This window comes from Delphinapterus leucas, chromosome 3 (assembly GCF_059928025.1).
Source record: "Delphinapterus leucas isolate spDelLeu-1000000601 "Yukka" chromosome 3, BTC_Dleu_Yukka2, whole genome shotgun sequence".
In the NCBI taxonomy this organism is placed as follows: Eukaryota; Metazoa; Chordata; class Mammalia; order Artiodactyla; family Monodontidae; genus Delphinapterus; species Delphinapterus leucas.
In genome coordinates this window covers 88,867,234-88,882,612 of record NC_143131.1, presented here as the reverse complement: position 1 = coordinate 88,882,612, position 15,379 = coordinate 88,867,234, and the positions used below count along the sequence as shown (strand labels likewise).

At 41.3% G+C, this 15,379-nt stretch overlaps 1 protein-coding gene across 2 annotated transcripts in view; it reads left to right on the top strand.

Moving 5' to 3' along the window:
• The window catches only part of EFNA5 (ephrin A5), a 279,490-nt gene extending 270,096 nt beyond the window's left edge, over positions 1 to 9,394 (top strand). Inside the window, exons 3-5 of one of the 2 annotated variants that reach the window (XM_022591657.3) lie at positions 932 to 997; positions 1,397 to 1,477; positions 6,704 to 9,394. In XM_022591657.3, the coding sequence (XP_022447365.1) occupies positions 932 to 997; positions 1,397 to 1,477; positions 6,704 to 6,825 (269 nt within the window). In that variant the 3' untranslated portion in view covers positions 6,826 to 9,394. The remainder of the gene's footprint in view (positions 1 to 931; positions 998 to 1,396; positions 1,478 to 6,703) is intronic. The other variant, XM_022591667.3, reaches the window with a different exon arrangement.
• Positions 9,395 to 15,379: the final 5,985 nt, after the last annotated feature.

The following is a 15,379-nucleotide window of genomic DNA, read 5'->3' as shown; positions in this document are numbered from 1 at the left end:
AAAGTATGCAGCACTCGTTTCTGTAACTTTTGTCATCTTTAGAATGCATGTGTAAACATATGTGATTGTTAAGGGTCTCACTGCCTTGGAAATCCCTTTGACATTATGCTGGGTGTACTGAGGGGATATCATCTTTCAAACGCAGGGGAAGTTTACAGTCTTATTATCTTGAAGAGGAGAAGAAAGTTTCTTCCTCAAATGATTTATAACTTGAAACATGTTGTCATGTTTTGGTAAGCCCACTTTATTAATTCCATCCTTCTCTGTGGCAAATTTTTAAAAATAAATGTACCATTGCAACCCAGTACTTTCTCAATAGCATATTGTACTTATAATAGCCTGATGGAAGTTGCTGGGTTTGGTTTAGTCATACAGAATGTGGAGCCAAGTTCTGAGTAAAACCTCTAATTGAATTACCTGCAAAGCACTGACAGACGGGCTTTCAGGACAGACAGAGCTTTGCTTTCCCCAGCAGAACTAGGTCATGTTTAAGTTGGCCTTGTAACTGTTAACTGGATTTTGCCAACGCTTACACCCTGGGCTCTGGTGGCTGCGGGGGCCCCTTTCCTGCTCTCTATGAAAGCAGGAGGACTCGTGCGGCGTTATCTCCTTATTTTAGAGAAAACTGATTACAGATCAAGTTAAACGCAAGAGCCTTTGAAATAAGAATCCAAAGTATTCTTCTGTAGCTTACCAACGTTCTTGCATGATTCTTTCTTTATTGTGTTGCAAAGGAAAGACAGGTATAGGAAAGTTGCCCTTTCGATGGCAGGCAGTCAGTCAGTCAGTGTCAGTCTGAAAAGTATTTCTGTTTCATCTTCTGGGAAGAATTCATGGAAGAATTTACTGTGGCCCAGTTGCATTTGCAAATGAATAATCTGGTGGTGTTCTCTCCTTTCTCTCTTGCTCTCTCTTTTTGTCTTTTCCACAGCCTCTGCAATCCCAGATAATGGAAGACGGTCCTGTCTAAAGCTCAAAGTCTTTGTGCGACCAACAAGTAAGTTCACTAAAATGAGCTTCCGAGGGTGGCTTCACTGCGCATGCTCTATTGTGTGGTCTGGTTCACAGCGGTAAAACTTTTTTTTTTTTACTGTAAATCCTGTGTGGTATCTGTTTTGTATTATCAACATCCATGTTTCAGTTTTCATCAAATTTTTTCTCATTATTTTTCATGATGCCTTTATTTTAAGTACACAGCAGTTGCTAACTTGTTGTTTCTCAGACTGTTGTACGTGCACAGCAAATGGGAACAATATTGGCATTTGGATACATGCCACTGATTGCAAAACAGTCTCTCCATAAGTAAAAGGAAAAATTAGAAAGAAAAAAGAAAGAAGCGGGAGTTTAAGGGTGTCTTCACTAACATATTTGGCTGTTATCTCTATTTTTGTTATAGATAGCTGTATGAAAACTATAGGTGTTCATGATCGTGTTTTCGATGTTAACGACAAAGTAGAAAATTCATTAGAACCAGCAGGTTAGTATGCTTAGAGAATCTCTCTTAACAAATGCATCTCTCTCTGGTGCTTCAGTACTTTTTTTCCTTTCTTCCTCTCCGCATGCTTGCATGTTACAGATGCTCTGCTTTTGCTCATTGCTAGCAACGCTAATATTATATTCTACCTCATTCCTCCAGTATCTCTGTGTAATGCATGTTAGATAAATTATGACTTTTCTTTTTTTTTGACATGGGTTTGATACAATGCAGTATCCTAGTGTAGAAGCCCCATCAGAAAGCTAAAAGTCTCACTACTTTTTTACCATATCCTCTGAGCATGCTGGTGAATTACTGTGACTATTAATGGATCTGTTTTCATGTAAGACAGAAAAAAATTTCTACTCTATGTGCTTATAAAACTTTACTTTTATAGTATATCCAAATCTATGGATAAGAGTAATAAGACTACTGCACAAAATAGCAACTAATTCAACCTGTTTAGTTTTCTCTAGAAATTCACATGCATCACTGAACTGATCTAAAGGACTTCATTTTACTTCAAATATTATTTGTGCTGTTGTCAATAGAAATAGGTCTGGAGAAGCATAACCATGTTGCCTCCTAACACCACAAACTCACGCACCTGCTGCTCCCACAAACGTATCCGCAGTAGTCTGTCGAGCCAAACGTGATCCTTGATTACTGAGGCAAAACAAGTATCGAGGATAAGTAAATCTTTCTTTTCTACTACTTCTATCTTCCATACCCCCAAACTTTCCCATCACTATGAAGAAAAATAAAACCCACCAACGGGATCGTTGAAGCCTTTGTACTGCAGCATACTGTGGATAATGTAAACTCTGTAAACTCTCCACTTGGTTATAAATTCAATCTGGCTCTTTAATGCAGCTAGACTGATTATGAGGTGGGGGGGAGCCCTCTATCCTCTGTTCTCTGAGGAGTGTGCCTCAAAGCCCCTGGATGCCCACCTACCTGCGGTTTCCTTTCCTCACCCCTACTTGCTTGAGATCTCCTGTGACTATCTCAAAGCTTAAGGACAGTAGAATTATTTCCTCTTCCCAGAAAGTTGTAAGCCCCCTCTTATGTAAACCGAGACTTTTTTTTCACCTATTTGCAGTAGGACTTACCTTTCTGATGGCGCTGGAAATTAAAAGGTTGTGAGGTCCACTTTATCCTTTGAGTACTGTTACTGGGACACACAGTCAATGAGCCATAGGGAAACTTAGCTTGAGTAAATGTGGTGCCTCAGGGCATACAATAGCTTCCACGTTGTAACTGACAGGAAGGGTTAGGCTTTTTCCCCAAGCATTCCTGTTTTTCTAAGGCAGGCATCTTATCTAGAGCACAGAGGAGAGGTGTGTACAATAAGCTCTCAGAGGCCTTAGTGGCTCCCCAGGGATCCGTTAGCTGCTTTAGAAAGTTGCAAGGAATGAGTGCTGACACGGAGACATTTTAATTGTGTTCTGGAAATCTGGAAGCATTACTGTGGCTTTTCAAGGTTCCAGACTCCTCACAAGCTTGAGGACTTGGGCCATCACAGGATCTGTGAGTGAGGTGAGATCTTTTAAGGACCCCAGAGTCTACACTCTTCCTTTTGTAACTTGCCCAGGCCATGCAGCGAGTTACACACAGATCCAGGTGTAATATTCATATTTCTCAACTGCCATTCCTACATTAGTATAAAAGGGTTCTCTTACCATTGCTAGACATAGAGATGTCCACGGAGAGAACTTTTACTATCTTGGCTTTGTTCATAAGTCATGTGTAGGCTGACCGGCAGGGTTGGGCATGTTGTAAGTTACCCTGAATTAAGAGTTTTTGATGTACACCGTCGCAGAATGTAGGCAGAGCTTTCCAGTAATCTTTTTTCCAGGTAAATTCCGTTGCCTATCGGGAAAGCAAGAAGCTGTTTAGAAACATAACAGATTGCATGTTTTTCACTGGTAATGAAGAGACACACTGAGGACTGTTCTGACATTAAGAAAACTACCTTTGAATTCAACTAATGATAAAATGCAAGATGCTAACATGGGAACATATTTCACTGTCTTTGGAGAAACAGACTCTTTTTCAGTGAGCATTTAAGTCCATGATGGCCCCCAAATCTACACACCTGTAACTGACAGAAGTTTGCAAAGCTTTGACAGAATGTGGTCAGACTGTGTGTGTGTGTGTGTGTGTGTTGGGGAGAGGCATGCAGGTGTGCTTGCAGGAAGAAGCTCCCTGAGTCAGTCATGACTATATTTAAGGGCATTCCGGTGATCACCTTCACTAAAGAAGTAAGACAAGGTTGAACTACGATCCCTGGCTGCACGAATGCAATAGTAGATTTGATACTTCCCTGTACTCCTTCGAAAATTCACACTTGCAGCTCCGCACCACTGTGCTGGATGGTTGAGTGCAGACCCAGACTTTATGAAGCCAGCAAGGCTGAAAGGATTCCACTGCATGTTCTCAGCAATGTATACTAATTCACCTGTCTTTGGAATGTGTTTGTCTCTTTTGTTTGCTTGCACACTCTGCCTGCCAGTTTCCTATCATCAGGGATACAGGATGATCTCAGGGCACACATATGCCACATAATATGCTCCAAAATATTGCTCGTATTCTCTCCGTTAACCACTGAAAACCCTCATGTTGTGGAATCCTGTAGCCAGGAGGCAAGACTTGATTTGGCTTCTGAAGAGAAGTATTTTCTTTTTCCAAGCCACATTCACTGTTACAAGTTTTAGAAGTTCTCTCGTGTTTAGGTGTAATTTCCATTGGGATAGATTTTGCTTATGACTTCCTCTTTAGAATTCTGAAATTGCTCAGACTTACCTAACAAACAAACAAACAGCCTGTTTTTCATTTTGCTTCCTGGGGGGGCCACAGAATCTCCCAACACTGAGGCCCTGTTTAATCAAAGGATGCTCTGTAGAATCCTGAGGCAGGACCAATGTTACAGTGAGAAGAGAAGAACCCTGGTCCCCTAAGGGGACTGATTTTCTCCTTTGAGGGCAAGAGGGTACTTACTGGTTGGTTGCCTAGAAAAAGGTTAATTCCAAAGATGGCCATGACTTGAGGATCAAAAGGCACATTGGCCTCATGGCTTCTCTTATATGAGAAACAAACGCTTTCGTCTCAAAGGTGCGCAAGGTTCATTCCCCCGTCTTGTGCCGTGTGGGCCTAGAGCATGGACAGCCCTCGCTGAGCACCCTGGTCAGACTGAGAAGGCGAGTCCCCTTCAAGCTCACAACTGAGTATCTACGTGTTACTTGGGTACCTCTTTTATCAGTACACTTCCAAACTTTACAAGGAAGAGGACTGGGTAATATGTTGGTGAAGATAAGACTGAGAAGAACCCAATAGCTGATGTAATTTCAGGTGTATAAATATAAGCGGTATTTCAAAATGAACTCTGGAATCCTCTGGGTTTATGGTTCTTTCACAATTAAGCCTGAAGTACTCCATTATTCCGAATAACAACAGGTTGGTGCTCTTAAGACAGTGATTTGGATTTTCTTTTCAGGGCTGTTAAGGGCATTTATGTCTACCTCCTAACTACAGATTTAATACATTTGCAAGGCTAAGAAACGGCAGAGAATAGAGTCCACAAGTATTTGACTGCATCATGTGGGGCTTTACATTTTCCCCTGCATACATTTAACTTCCCATTCTTGCTCCCTAACCTTCTCTAGTCTCCTAAGCTAATAGGTGTTCCATGCAGGTTTGCTAAGGTCCAGGAGAGGAGAGCAAATTTGACACAGGGATGCAGCAGCTTCTACACGTGGGGACAGGCTAAAATGATACGAGCACTCCAGAGCAGAAGCCTCAATGCTGAGAAGACATATTTCTAAGTTCATATAGGGAGTGAATGTAATGAACAGCCCATGTGAGCATACCTGAAGTAAGTAGAGACCAGCCTGAGCCTGCAAGGTGGTCACTTTAGGACAAATAACAGGGAGTGTGACTCTGCCTAGTAAAGAAGCAGCATCCCTATTGTGCCATGCTGTGTGATGTGAAAACAGAAATGAATTTAACAGAATAGAGTTATTAATCCATTAAGGTGTTCGAGGTGGGTCATTCAGGGATGTCTAGCGATTATCCTTTGAGGTCTACAGAATTGGGAACAACCACTAGAGTCTCACTTGTACCCATTCTCTCTGACTGACCATACAGTGAATCCAGCCTGACAATCGCTGAGCCTCCTACAGGAAGTTCTCCTGATGCTAAAATAAAATCTACCAAAGAATCCCACTGGTGGCCCCACGTGTAGTTCAGAGATCACTGAGTCTAAAAAAGCACGAGTTAAGCCAGGTGGAAGGAAGAAGACCGGCAACGCCAGAGCATAGCATGGCTCATGGGCAAGCCTCCAGTCTATCTTTAGGTACTAATTGCTGCAAAGTTCCTGTTTCGAAGTTAAGCCTGTTAATCAGGCAGCTCAGGAAGGCTATCCGAGTCAGAGGCAGTCTCATAGAACACTTTATAGCGAAATAAAAGGAGCTTACCTCACGTAATCCACTTTATTTAGAGGAAAGTTTGCATCCACACTGATAATTCATGTGCCCAGCTTCAGCCTGACAAAAATAAAAATAGTCAAGTTCAAGTAATTTAATCCTGGAGACACAGGGTTTGTCATAGGAATAGCACCACAATTGATTCCTAATTGCAGGCAAGCCAGTGGGCACCGATTTATTTAGGTTTGGTGAGCACTATGTGTAGTTTAGTTAAAATGCTGTTGTTTTGGCATTTAATTCTTCACATTTGAAAATTCATCTAGACGTCCAACAACCAGGCATTCAACACTAATCCTATGAAACCGCTAAAAAGAGGAAAAGGGCAGCCCATTCTGGTTAGCCACTAATGTGCCAACATTAACTGCATCCTGCCACCCCGACCCCCGTTACTTGCTCCTCCAGGGCATATTGGGTTTAAAAGGTACATTCAGATACCAAGTTTGTGCATGGTGTGTTTGACTGCTAGCAAACCTGAGTAGCTCACGTGCCAGAGGTTACAGTGTGCACATTTTTCACCTCAGTTTTTAAGGAAAGTATTAATATTGCCAAGAAAGTGCAATTTTCTCTGCCTCTCCATTGTTTGCTGTAAATAATGAGTGATTATGCAGACATGAAAGTCAATGGTGGCACAAGGTTCATTACCCTACTCTGCAGAGGGTGGCGCGGTCTGTTAACAGCAGGCTGCTGCAAGAGGGTTATTAAGGATGTGAAATCTCATTGGAATGTGTGCTTTCTATTTGAACAGATGATACCGTACACGAGTCAGCCGAGCCATCCCGCGGCGAGAACGCGGCACAAACACCAAGGATACCCAGCCGCCTTTTGGCCATCCTACTGTTCCTCCTGGCGATGCTTTTGACATTATAGCACAGTCTCCTCCCATCACCTGTCACAGAAAACATCAGGGTCTTGGAACACCAGAGATCCACCCAACTGCTCATCCTAAGAAGGGATTTGTTATTGGTTTTTTGGCAGATGTCAGATTTTTATTTTCTTTCCTTCAGCCTGAATTCTAAGCAACAACTTGGGGCCGGGGGAGCTAACATAGTTGCTGCCTCCCTCACCTCACCCCACCCCTGCCCTTGCCTTCTCTCACCCCTTGCAAATTAGATGGACTCCAGATGAAAATGCCCAGTGGTTACAGTGCCACCCGTGGTCGTCTGCTCCTGTGCATTCTCCTCCAAGAGCTCACCTCCTGTAGCGCACTGTCAGCGGTATGTGGACGAGGAAGGATAGTGGCAGATGCAGCCGGTGATGGCGAGGCCCAGGAGGGTTTTCCTCTCCCACGCAACACTTATGCCTTCTCATTCAGGACTGTAAGATGATCGTGCAGGGCATCATGTCACCATGTCAAGTCCAGAGGGGAGGGATTAAGAATAGATATAATATTACACCATTTCCTCTAGGAGTATATAAATGAACAGGCTTCTGAAAGGTTGAGACACTGGTTTTCTGTTTTTTGTTTTTGTTTTTTTAAAAAGGTGACTGTCTTAAAGCATCCTTGACAGCAAAACTTGTGCTCCGTAAAAGAAGCCTTTTGTCTAGGAGGCGGGTCGAGTGCCGGAATGTTAGCACAGAGCAAGTGTGAAAACACGCTACGTTGGGTGGGGGATATATATGTGTGAGTGCCTCTAATTTTTTTGGTGACTGGGCAGTGCACACCAGATTTTTTTTCCTTTGAATAGAGATCACCATGGTGCTACAACTTTTTTTTTTCTTTTTTTTTTTTTAAAGAAACTGAAAGAGGCATTTTTACAAATAAAGTGACCTTCCCCGAGGCTGACAAGCCAGGGTTGATGAGTGTATATGGAATAGCTTTGGATACTCCTCTGGGGGAACAATGTGTACCAAGGAAAGGGTGTCAGTGGCCAGAGGAGATGTAATTTGGCTTTGCTGGAGCGCCAGTGTGCTGTGGCCTTTCCCTGACTCCCACCCTCATACCCACACTTTGCTCCACACTCCACGACTACAGGGGCTCAGACACAAACCCCTGTCCCCGGAAGAGTCAATACTACTTGGGAGGGCTAAAGGGAAATTTGGAATAAAAAATTCCAAAGTCTGGAACGAAAAAATTCAAGAGTTGATTTTATATTCTTTCCCTTTCTGACACAGCCTGAAGCGTAGGGGGAACATATGTTTATCTGTGGGAGATAAACAAGATGGAGTCCCAAAGACTTTAACAAACTATTTTTTTAAAAATCCACTAGAATAGAATATACATTATTTAGATATACTTTATGCTGACAGTGAGCATATATGCTTGTCCTATTTAAACCTGTGAGAAAAAGTGGTATCCCTTGATACATCTAGAAATATGGGGGGGGGGGCTGCCTTGTTTCATTGTAGGGGTGGGCAAGAGGACAGTAAATCAGCACGGCCAACAGGGATGTTCCCAGTCGATTACCAGGAAATGCAAGCCTTGGGGGTTGCTACTGGTGAGTGAGGCTGTCACGAACTTTGAACTCCAAAGCCTAGACAGGGAAAAGTGTCAGACCAATGGAAAAGAAAAGAAATCAAGCAAGCCTTTTTTGCTGTTGCAGGACATGTCAATAGAAACCATGCCTTTCAAAACAAAACAAAAAATAAATGCAATGATCGTGTAAGATGTGAAAAACTGGAAGCGTTCCAGCACAATAAGGACTTTTTTAAAACTGGGGTTTTTTTTTTAACGTACATGTTTAAAAAGAGGGGTCATATTATGGATAGACTTCATGAATGGGAATTTGCTAAGAACTGTGAGTAGTTCTGAATTAGAGAGATATGTGAATGAAAGGCAGCTGTAAAGGCGCTGCACGCTGGAGAGTTGTACACATGTTGAAATGTAATCTGGGCTTACCCGATCCGTTTGGAGTGGATGTTAATGCTGGGTCTGTTCGCACTTGGAACCACGTGAGAGGTTGCCAGCCTCTCCGATTAAATCCTATTCCCCCAGACAGACATCAGGAACTTCTCTGGAGTGGCAGAGTCTTATCACAGAAGGCAGCCACCATTTCACTGAAACGAAAGTTCACAGCATTGGATTATTTTTTGCATTAACTATTTGTATAGTCAGAACTCTCAGTAATATCCAGTAATACTTCTTTTTTATTAATAGTTAGTTACAGGCTTGTTGGTCCAGTGGGATTTGGGTAGGGGGAAAAAGATGCCTTCTAAAATGGATCAATAGAACCAAAATAATATTGCATGTTCTATGACCACAAGGAAATCAAATGATCCTGTAATGATTCCAGTTAGTCATAACTACATTATCAGTGCTAATTTCATTTTAGAAATGGTGACTTCTGTGGTTTTTCTAGCATTTGTCTCTAACAAATGATAAAATAATTAATTACTCATGGCCCTCTCTGCCATTGTCTTTCATTTTTCACAGTGAAATTAGACCCCTTCACCACTGTGCCACTACAAATTAAATGTGAAAAAAAAAAAAAAAAAAAAAGCAAGACTATCCACACCAGTAGACAATGTGCTTCTCTACCTAAAAGTGACGTGACTGTAGGTAACGCTTGCCACGGAGTTTTCAAGAAGACGATTGGTATCATGCAGTTTTCATCTTGTCCAAAAAGTGCTGGTGGCCTTTTGTGATGGTGTTAACAACCCTCAGGGGGCTTAGGAGGATGTCGACGCAACTTTGTAGCAGCTTTTAATTTCAAAAACAATTCAAAAGTATGAAGGGCAGCCTTTGCTGCCTCTCAGCCCCAGTCAGTCAAACCCCAGCGACCTTTGCCCCTGGTTGCCAAGGGCTTTGCAACGTGAAGCAGGGAAATAAGGATCTGTCTGTTTAGTGGATACCGTGTATCCTTTAATAGACCAGGTAATAGTTTGTGTTAGTTTAGACTATTGTTTTGTACTGTACTTTCTTGGGTGGCAGAGGAAAGAAAAGTAAAACGTTAAAAAAAACTGCATTCTTTAAATTCTGTATTATTAGCAACCTCTGTTGTATATAGTGTTTGATAATAAAGTATTAATTTGATTCTTATGCCTTTTGTAAGTGAGAACAATAGTCTTTCAGGATACAAAACATGCATTGAGGCTTTGAAACATCCAATGTAGACGTGGCTAAGAAGAGTCACAAACGGCCGAGACACCACCGCTCCATACAGGACTCACGTGTGGTCACCGCCCTCCCAATCTTAAGACTCCACCATCTTGGGACCTGGAACAACATGACTTTTTTGATCAACATTTTGTCCTCAATGTTTTCAAGGTCTGATGTTGGAGCCCTGTGGTGTTTCCCACCGCCCCCCCCCCACCCCCGGCATGTTGGTTTGAGAAGGTTTAGGGAATTTAGTAACGGCCCTGTACCTTGGTTTGGTCTTCTGTTTGTGGTGGTTTTCATTCTTCCCCAGGAAGAGTCTTGTCAGTATCATGTGCAGCCCAAGCATGGGAAAGGTTTCAAACCAGTTCATTTAGGAAGGTTAAACGGGGGTTCTTTCTCTCTGAGTCATTGTGAAAGGAAGAGTCACACAGTACCTGTGGACTTTCAGGGACTTTGTCTCTGGTGCCTTAGCAACGGCAGCAGCCATTTTTATTAGTTTCCCCAAAATTTAAAACAAAAAACAGTTTAAACCCCTTCCCTCCATTCACTGCTCTCAGAGCTGTGATCACTAGTTTTTCTTTTGGAAACCACCTCCACCAACAAATACTCCCGTTTGCCTACACTCCCCCCCCCCTTTTATTTCTTATGTTTACTTTTTCTGTCTCTCGACTTCCTCCCACTTTTGGTTTTCCCTCAGAACCGTGAATGGGCAGGTCTGTCTCTGGTTTGGCATCACTGAGTTTTTCCCATGCATTTGCCCCAGAGCTGCTCGGATGTGAGACAAATCTCCCTACAATGGGCTTGCTCCCATTGTCTGTACAGTTTAATAGATGCTGGCATGTTGGAGGTTACCCATGAGTCCAAATCCGCTTTCCATGCTTACTCTTGACACCCCATTGAAGCCACTCATTGTGTGTGCGTCTGGGTGTGAAGTCCAGCTCCGTGTGGTCCTGTGCTTGTACTGCCCGCTTTGCAGTTCCTTTGCACTTACTCATCGAGTGCTGTTTTGAAATGCTGACATTATATAAACGTAAAAGAAAATGTAAAAAAAAAAAAAAAAAAAACACACACACAAACAAACCCATATGATCTGTATTTGTATATACACGTGTCCGTACAAGTATACCTAAATAAAAATTAAAGATTTTCATCATTTTAATTGGAGCCCTCCTTCTACTTCTTTGTTCCTTGAATGACGCCTTTATTTCAGGGGCTACTTGTACTCTGCTGATTTTTTCAAAATCTTTGTGGACAGAAAAGATAATACGACAAGCACAAGAGAAGGCCTGAGAAGGTCAAAGAATGTGCAGGGTTTGAAATGGTCAAGTATCTAGGCACATTCCAGTTATTCTGATGAGAAAATAGTGAGATTTCAGTCTTGTCTCAGTATCTGAGCCTTAAAATAGGCACTATGACAAGCCCTGCATCCTAAAACAAGTGTTAAATTCAAGAGCTAAACACATTATGTTCTTTTACTTTGCATGTATTTATCTATTTTTTCACCTCATCAAGAAAAAGATAAAAATAATCATTTTACAGCAAATATACTTCCCAAAGAAAGAATGACAGTAATGACAATAATCACCTCAGTACAATCCCAAGCCACAATTCTCACTACCAAGGAAAATTAATTTACTGCTGTGTGACCTTGGGCAAGTCACACAATAAATATCTTTGGGACTCACTTTCCTTATCAGTTAATAACAAGGTTGTATAAGTGCTTTGATTTTTAAAATATTGCCCTTGCTGGACACTGGGAAGCCCATTCTGCATCGGAGTGATGTGAGTTTTTTGTCTTTGATGATGACATTGCTATAAGCACAATTTGAGAATTTCATCTGTAGATGGAAAAAGCATCAAATGTCTGACAAAATAGACACCTAATGCATTTCAAGACTTGGCTTTAATTATACCATGTTAACATTAAACTCATTGAAAGCTTTTTATTATACTTAATTATTTGACAGGGCACTAAACACTAACTACAACTTACTGTAACCTTTTTTGCTAATGAAGAATGACAGCTTTATAGAATGAGGAACAACTCATTAAAAAGAGATGTACTGCACTACCTATGTGATATTTTCAAGCCAGAACAGCATTATGTGGTCATTTTCATCATCACCATCATCATCAAAAGCATTTAAGTGATCGTGACATTGTGCTCAGCGCTATGCAGAATAAAGTTAATGTTTACAACCCGTACTTGTAAAGTTTACAACATAAGGCAGACATTGCGTGTAAACATAACACGGTAACGATCTATAGAGAAAATATAAAATTCAAGCATTTTTATTATACATAAATGAGAAAGGAGATAGATGAGAAAAAAAAGATCGGGATTTTAAGATTAGAAAGCTTAGAGTTAAAGGAAATTATCTTGTCAAAATGGGGTTAAGAGCTTCTTACAAAATAGAAATCTTGGTGGGTTAAAAAGCACTGTGGGCTTAAAAAGGACAGTAGAGTGCATGGAGTCAATTTTCATAGGAGCTACAAAGGTGACTCTGGAGATGAGAAAACCTGAGCATCGTTGAAGCAAATTATGAGGAGACTGGTCCAGAGAAATCACCTTAGTGCCCTAAGAAAGCAGGGGAAGCGATGAAAAGATGACAACTTCCGATTCTGCTTTAGAGAATAATCATACACCTGTTCTGGAAGCTGAGACTGTATCTACATTGAATTGTGAGCTGTCCAGGATCTCAGCCAAGATGAAGCCTACATTTTCTTAGATTAGAGCAAAGGGATAAAAGTGCAAAACATTGAAAAGTGGGGACTAAGATCATTTGAAAGTGGCTGTGAGTCCCTGATTAAAGAGGCCAGTTCCTGATAGATAGTGCTGCACACATAACAGGAAAGCAGACAGGACCGGAGATAGGACATAAGCAGTGCTGCAAGAGCCACGCTTCGGTAGCAAAGTATTTGGAATTCTTGAGTCGCCTAAGTTGTTATACAAAAAGAATCAAAGGAGAAATTGTGGTGAGTAAGACACATATATGGATTTGAATCTCTTATCCCAGTGATAATGATTAGAATCTTTCACCTCTTATTATAGGAATGTGTATAACCTAGGTGCCATAAAGGAAGTTCAAGATAATTCTGATGAGCTGCTCATTGACCATTCTAACAGTTTTTTAGGAACTACTGGCAAAACAGTTTCTTAGAGATTGTTTGCAAAGCTTAGTTCCATATTCTGCTGATAACATAAGCATACTTTAGGAAAGCTCTGGCAAAAATGCTGTGAAAAGCATGATGATTTTTGCACAGTCCCTCTGGAAAACAAGTGTTCTGAAAATGATTGCAAATAACTAATCAGGCCGATATTCTCCGTCAGTTTTTAGTTTGATACATTCCTCTATATTGGTCAAGTTGTTCAGTGGTTAAATACATATGTGCGCCTATTTTTAAAATGGAGTTGTAAGTGCTGATGGACCCTGTGAGCAGTAAATTTGCAATAATTCTGTGTTCTTTTTAAAATATGGATGATAAATGAATGTACAAGATTCTTTTAAAAAGGCAAGAAATTGCATTGCCCAAGGAATTGGTCAAGAGCATCACCGAGGGTTCATTTGCTTTGGGGAAGGGGTGATTAGCCAACCACTCTTAAAAAAAAAATAGCACCTAAGTAAAAACAGTGAACTTGTTGTACAAATGCTGCTTCCAGGCAAGTTCCCTCCCTCCCTTCCCCTTTCCAAACAGAAAGCAGCTTCTAAGCCCTTCCTATACATGATGTCTGGAGTGGCAGAAGAAAGGGGACCAAAGGCCTCAAGTACAGCACATCCCAACATAATGACCCTTTTGACAATTCCCGTCAGAGATCGTCATACTCTCTTCCCAAGAACTGCAGTACACTCTGAGATTAAAGCATGATTTCATTAGTTTTCATTAAAAGATCACCCCTGGTTCCATTCTGAGTGTCCCATGAGTTCTGCCACCTTACTCCCAGCAATGGCACTACTTAGTGTCCACCCTGAAGGAAGGTCAAATAAAAAGAACTTTCAGTTCCTCTTCTTGTTGTCTGCTTTTTGACTCAGTTTAAGTCCTAAGTATGGGGGTTTCTGTAACATTAATAAAAGAAACATTTTTAGTAACAACCCCTATCACAACACCCTGGGACGAGGATGCCAGCATCAGAGCCACGGTGCGGACATGGGAGGACCTGACAATTTGGGGTAAAAGCACTACCCCTGATGCTGTCACTGAGAGTTAATTCAGAAGAATTCAATCTACGGGGTGGCTCTCTGAGTCAATAACGTGCTTTGAAATATCCTGGATTTAAAAAAAAAAAAAAAAAAAAAATCCTGGATTTTAGTCATGATTATTCAAGCAAGAACTTCATGTCACTTGGTAACACACGGATGCTTGTTGATCTTGACAAGAACACAAAGAGGGGGACCAAAAAAAATCTCTAAGATTACAATGGTAAAGCAGAACAAAATATTTTTGCATGCTGTTTTGTTCACAAGTGCCAGGTGCTCCCTCAAACTGCATATATCATTTGAGATGCAAGTAGCCAAAGTCATCTTCTTTCCATCACAGCCATGAAACAAGTCAGTAAAATAAAAGAACATGTTTCTTCCTACACACATCTCAGAAAATGCATTCTATCAACACCTTATCCTCTCCTTTTGTGTTCAGAGCTTATTCTGTTGGGCCAAACAACAAAATCCCTGATTGTGTAGCAGAGAGTGTGGAACACATAACTCCCCTGAAATCTGTGCTTTGCTTTACTAGATCTGGACACATTTTCTGCAGCAGACAGAACAAGAAGTTCTGTGTCTTTTTTTATTCTTTCCTAAAGACAGTGTGCCAGCCAGCAAGCTGACTCCATTTATTTCTCCTACAGGGAGTCAGCGTGTTCCTTCTCCTGGAAGATGTAGGTACTTAAAATAGTAATAGGCTTTGTGGTTTACTGAGAGTATCTCATCCCAAGATCTTACGGGCATAAAGAAGAAAACATAAACTAATGGCTCTTTCCAACAAGCTTGGGAAGAATTAAATGGAAAGGAGGACTGTCACCATTCTTCCCTGGAGGTACAAGAAGAAAGCGACTTAAGTCAGGGAGCCCAGGGAAAGATCCAGAGTCAAGGAGACCCAAAATTTGGACAGAGGCCCCCAGTCTGTTCCTCTTCATTTCTAATAACTTGATTAAGAGCTCCAGCAAAAGGAAAACAAATGACACGTTTATCCCGTCTTTGAGAAGTTTTGAACGCAAAGCAGTTGGGAGAGGGGCACTAGGCAACTTCCCCAAATCTTCTTGTCTGTGAGTCAACTGTTTTATTATAAAAGTGGACTTTTTAAACAAAACTTTAATTCTGTAATTTCTCAAGATAGTCCCAGTTTCTGTGCATATTCAAACCTATCTAAAACTTAGGAAGAATTTAAGAG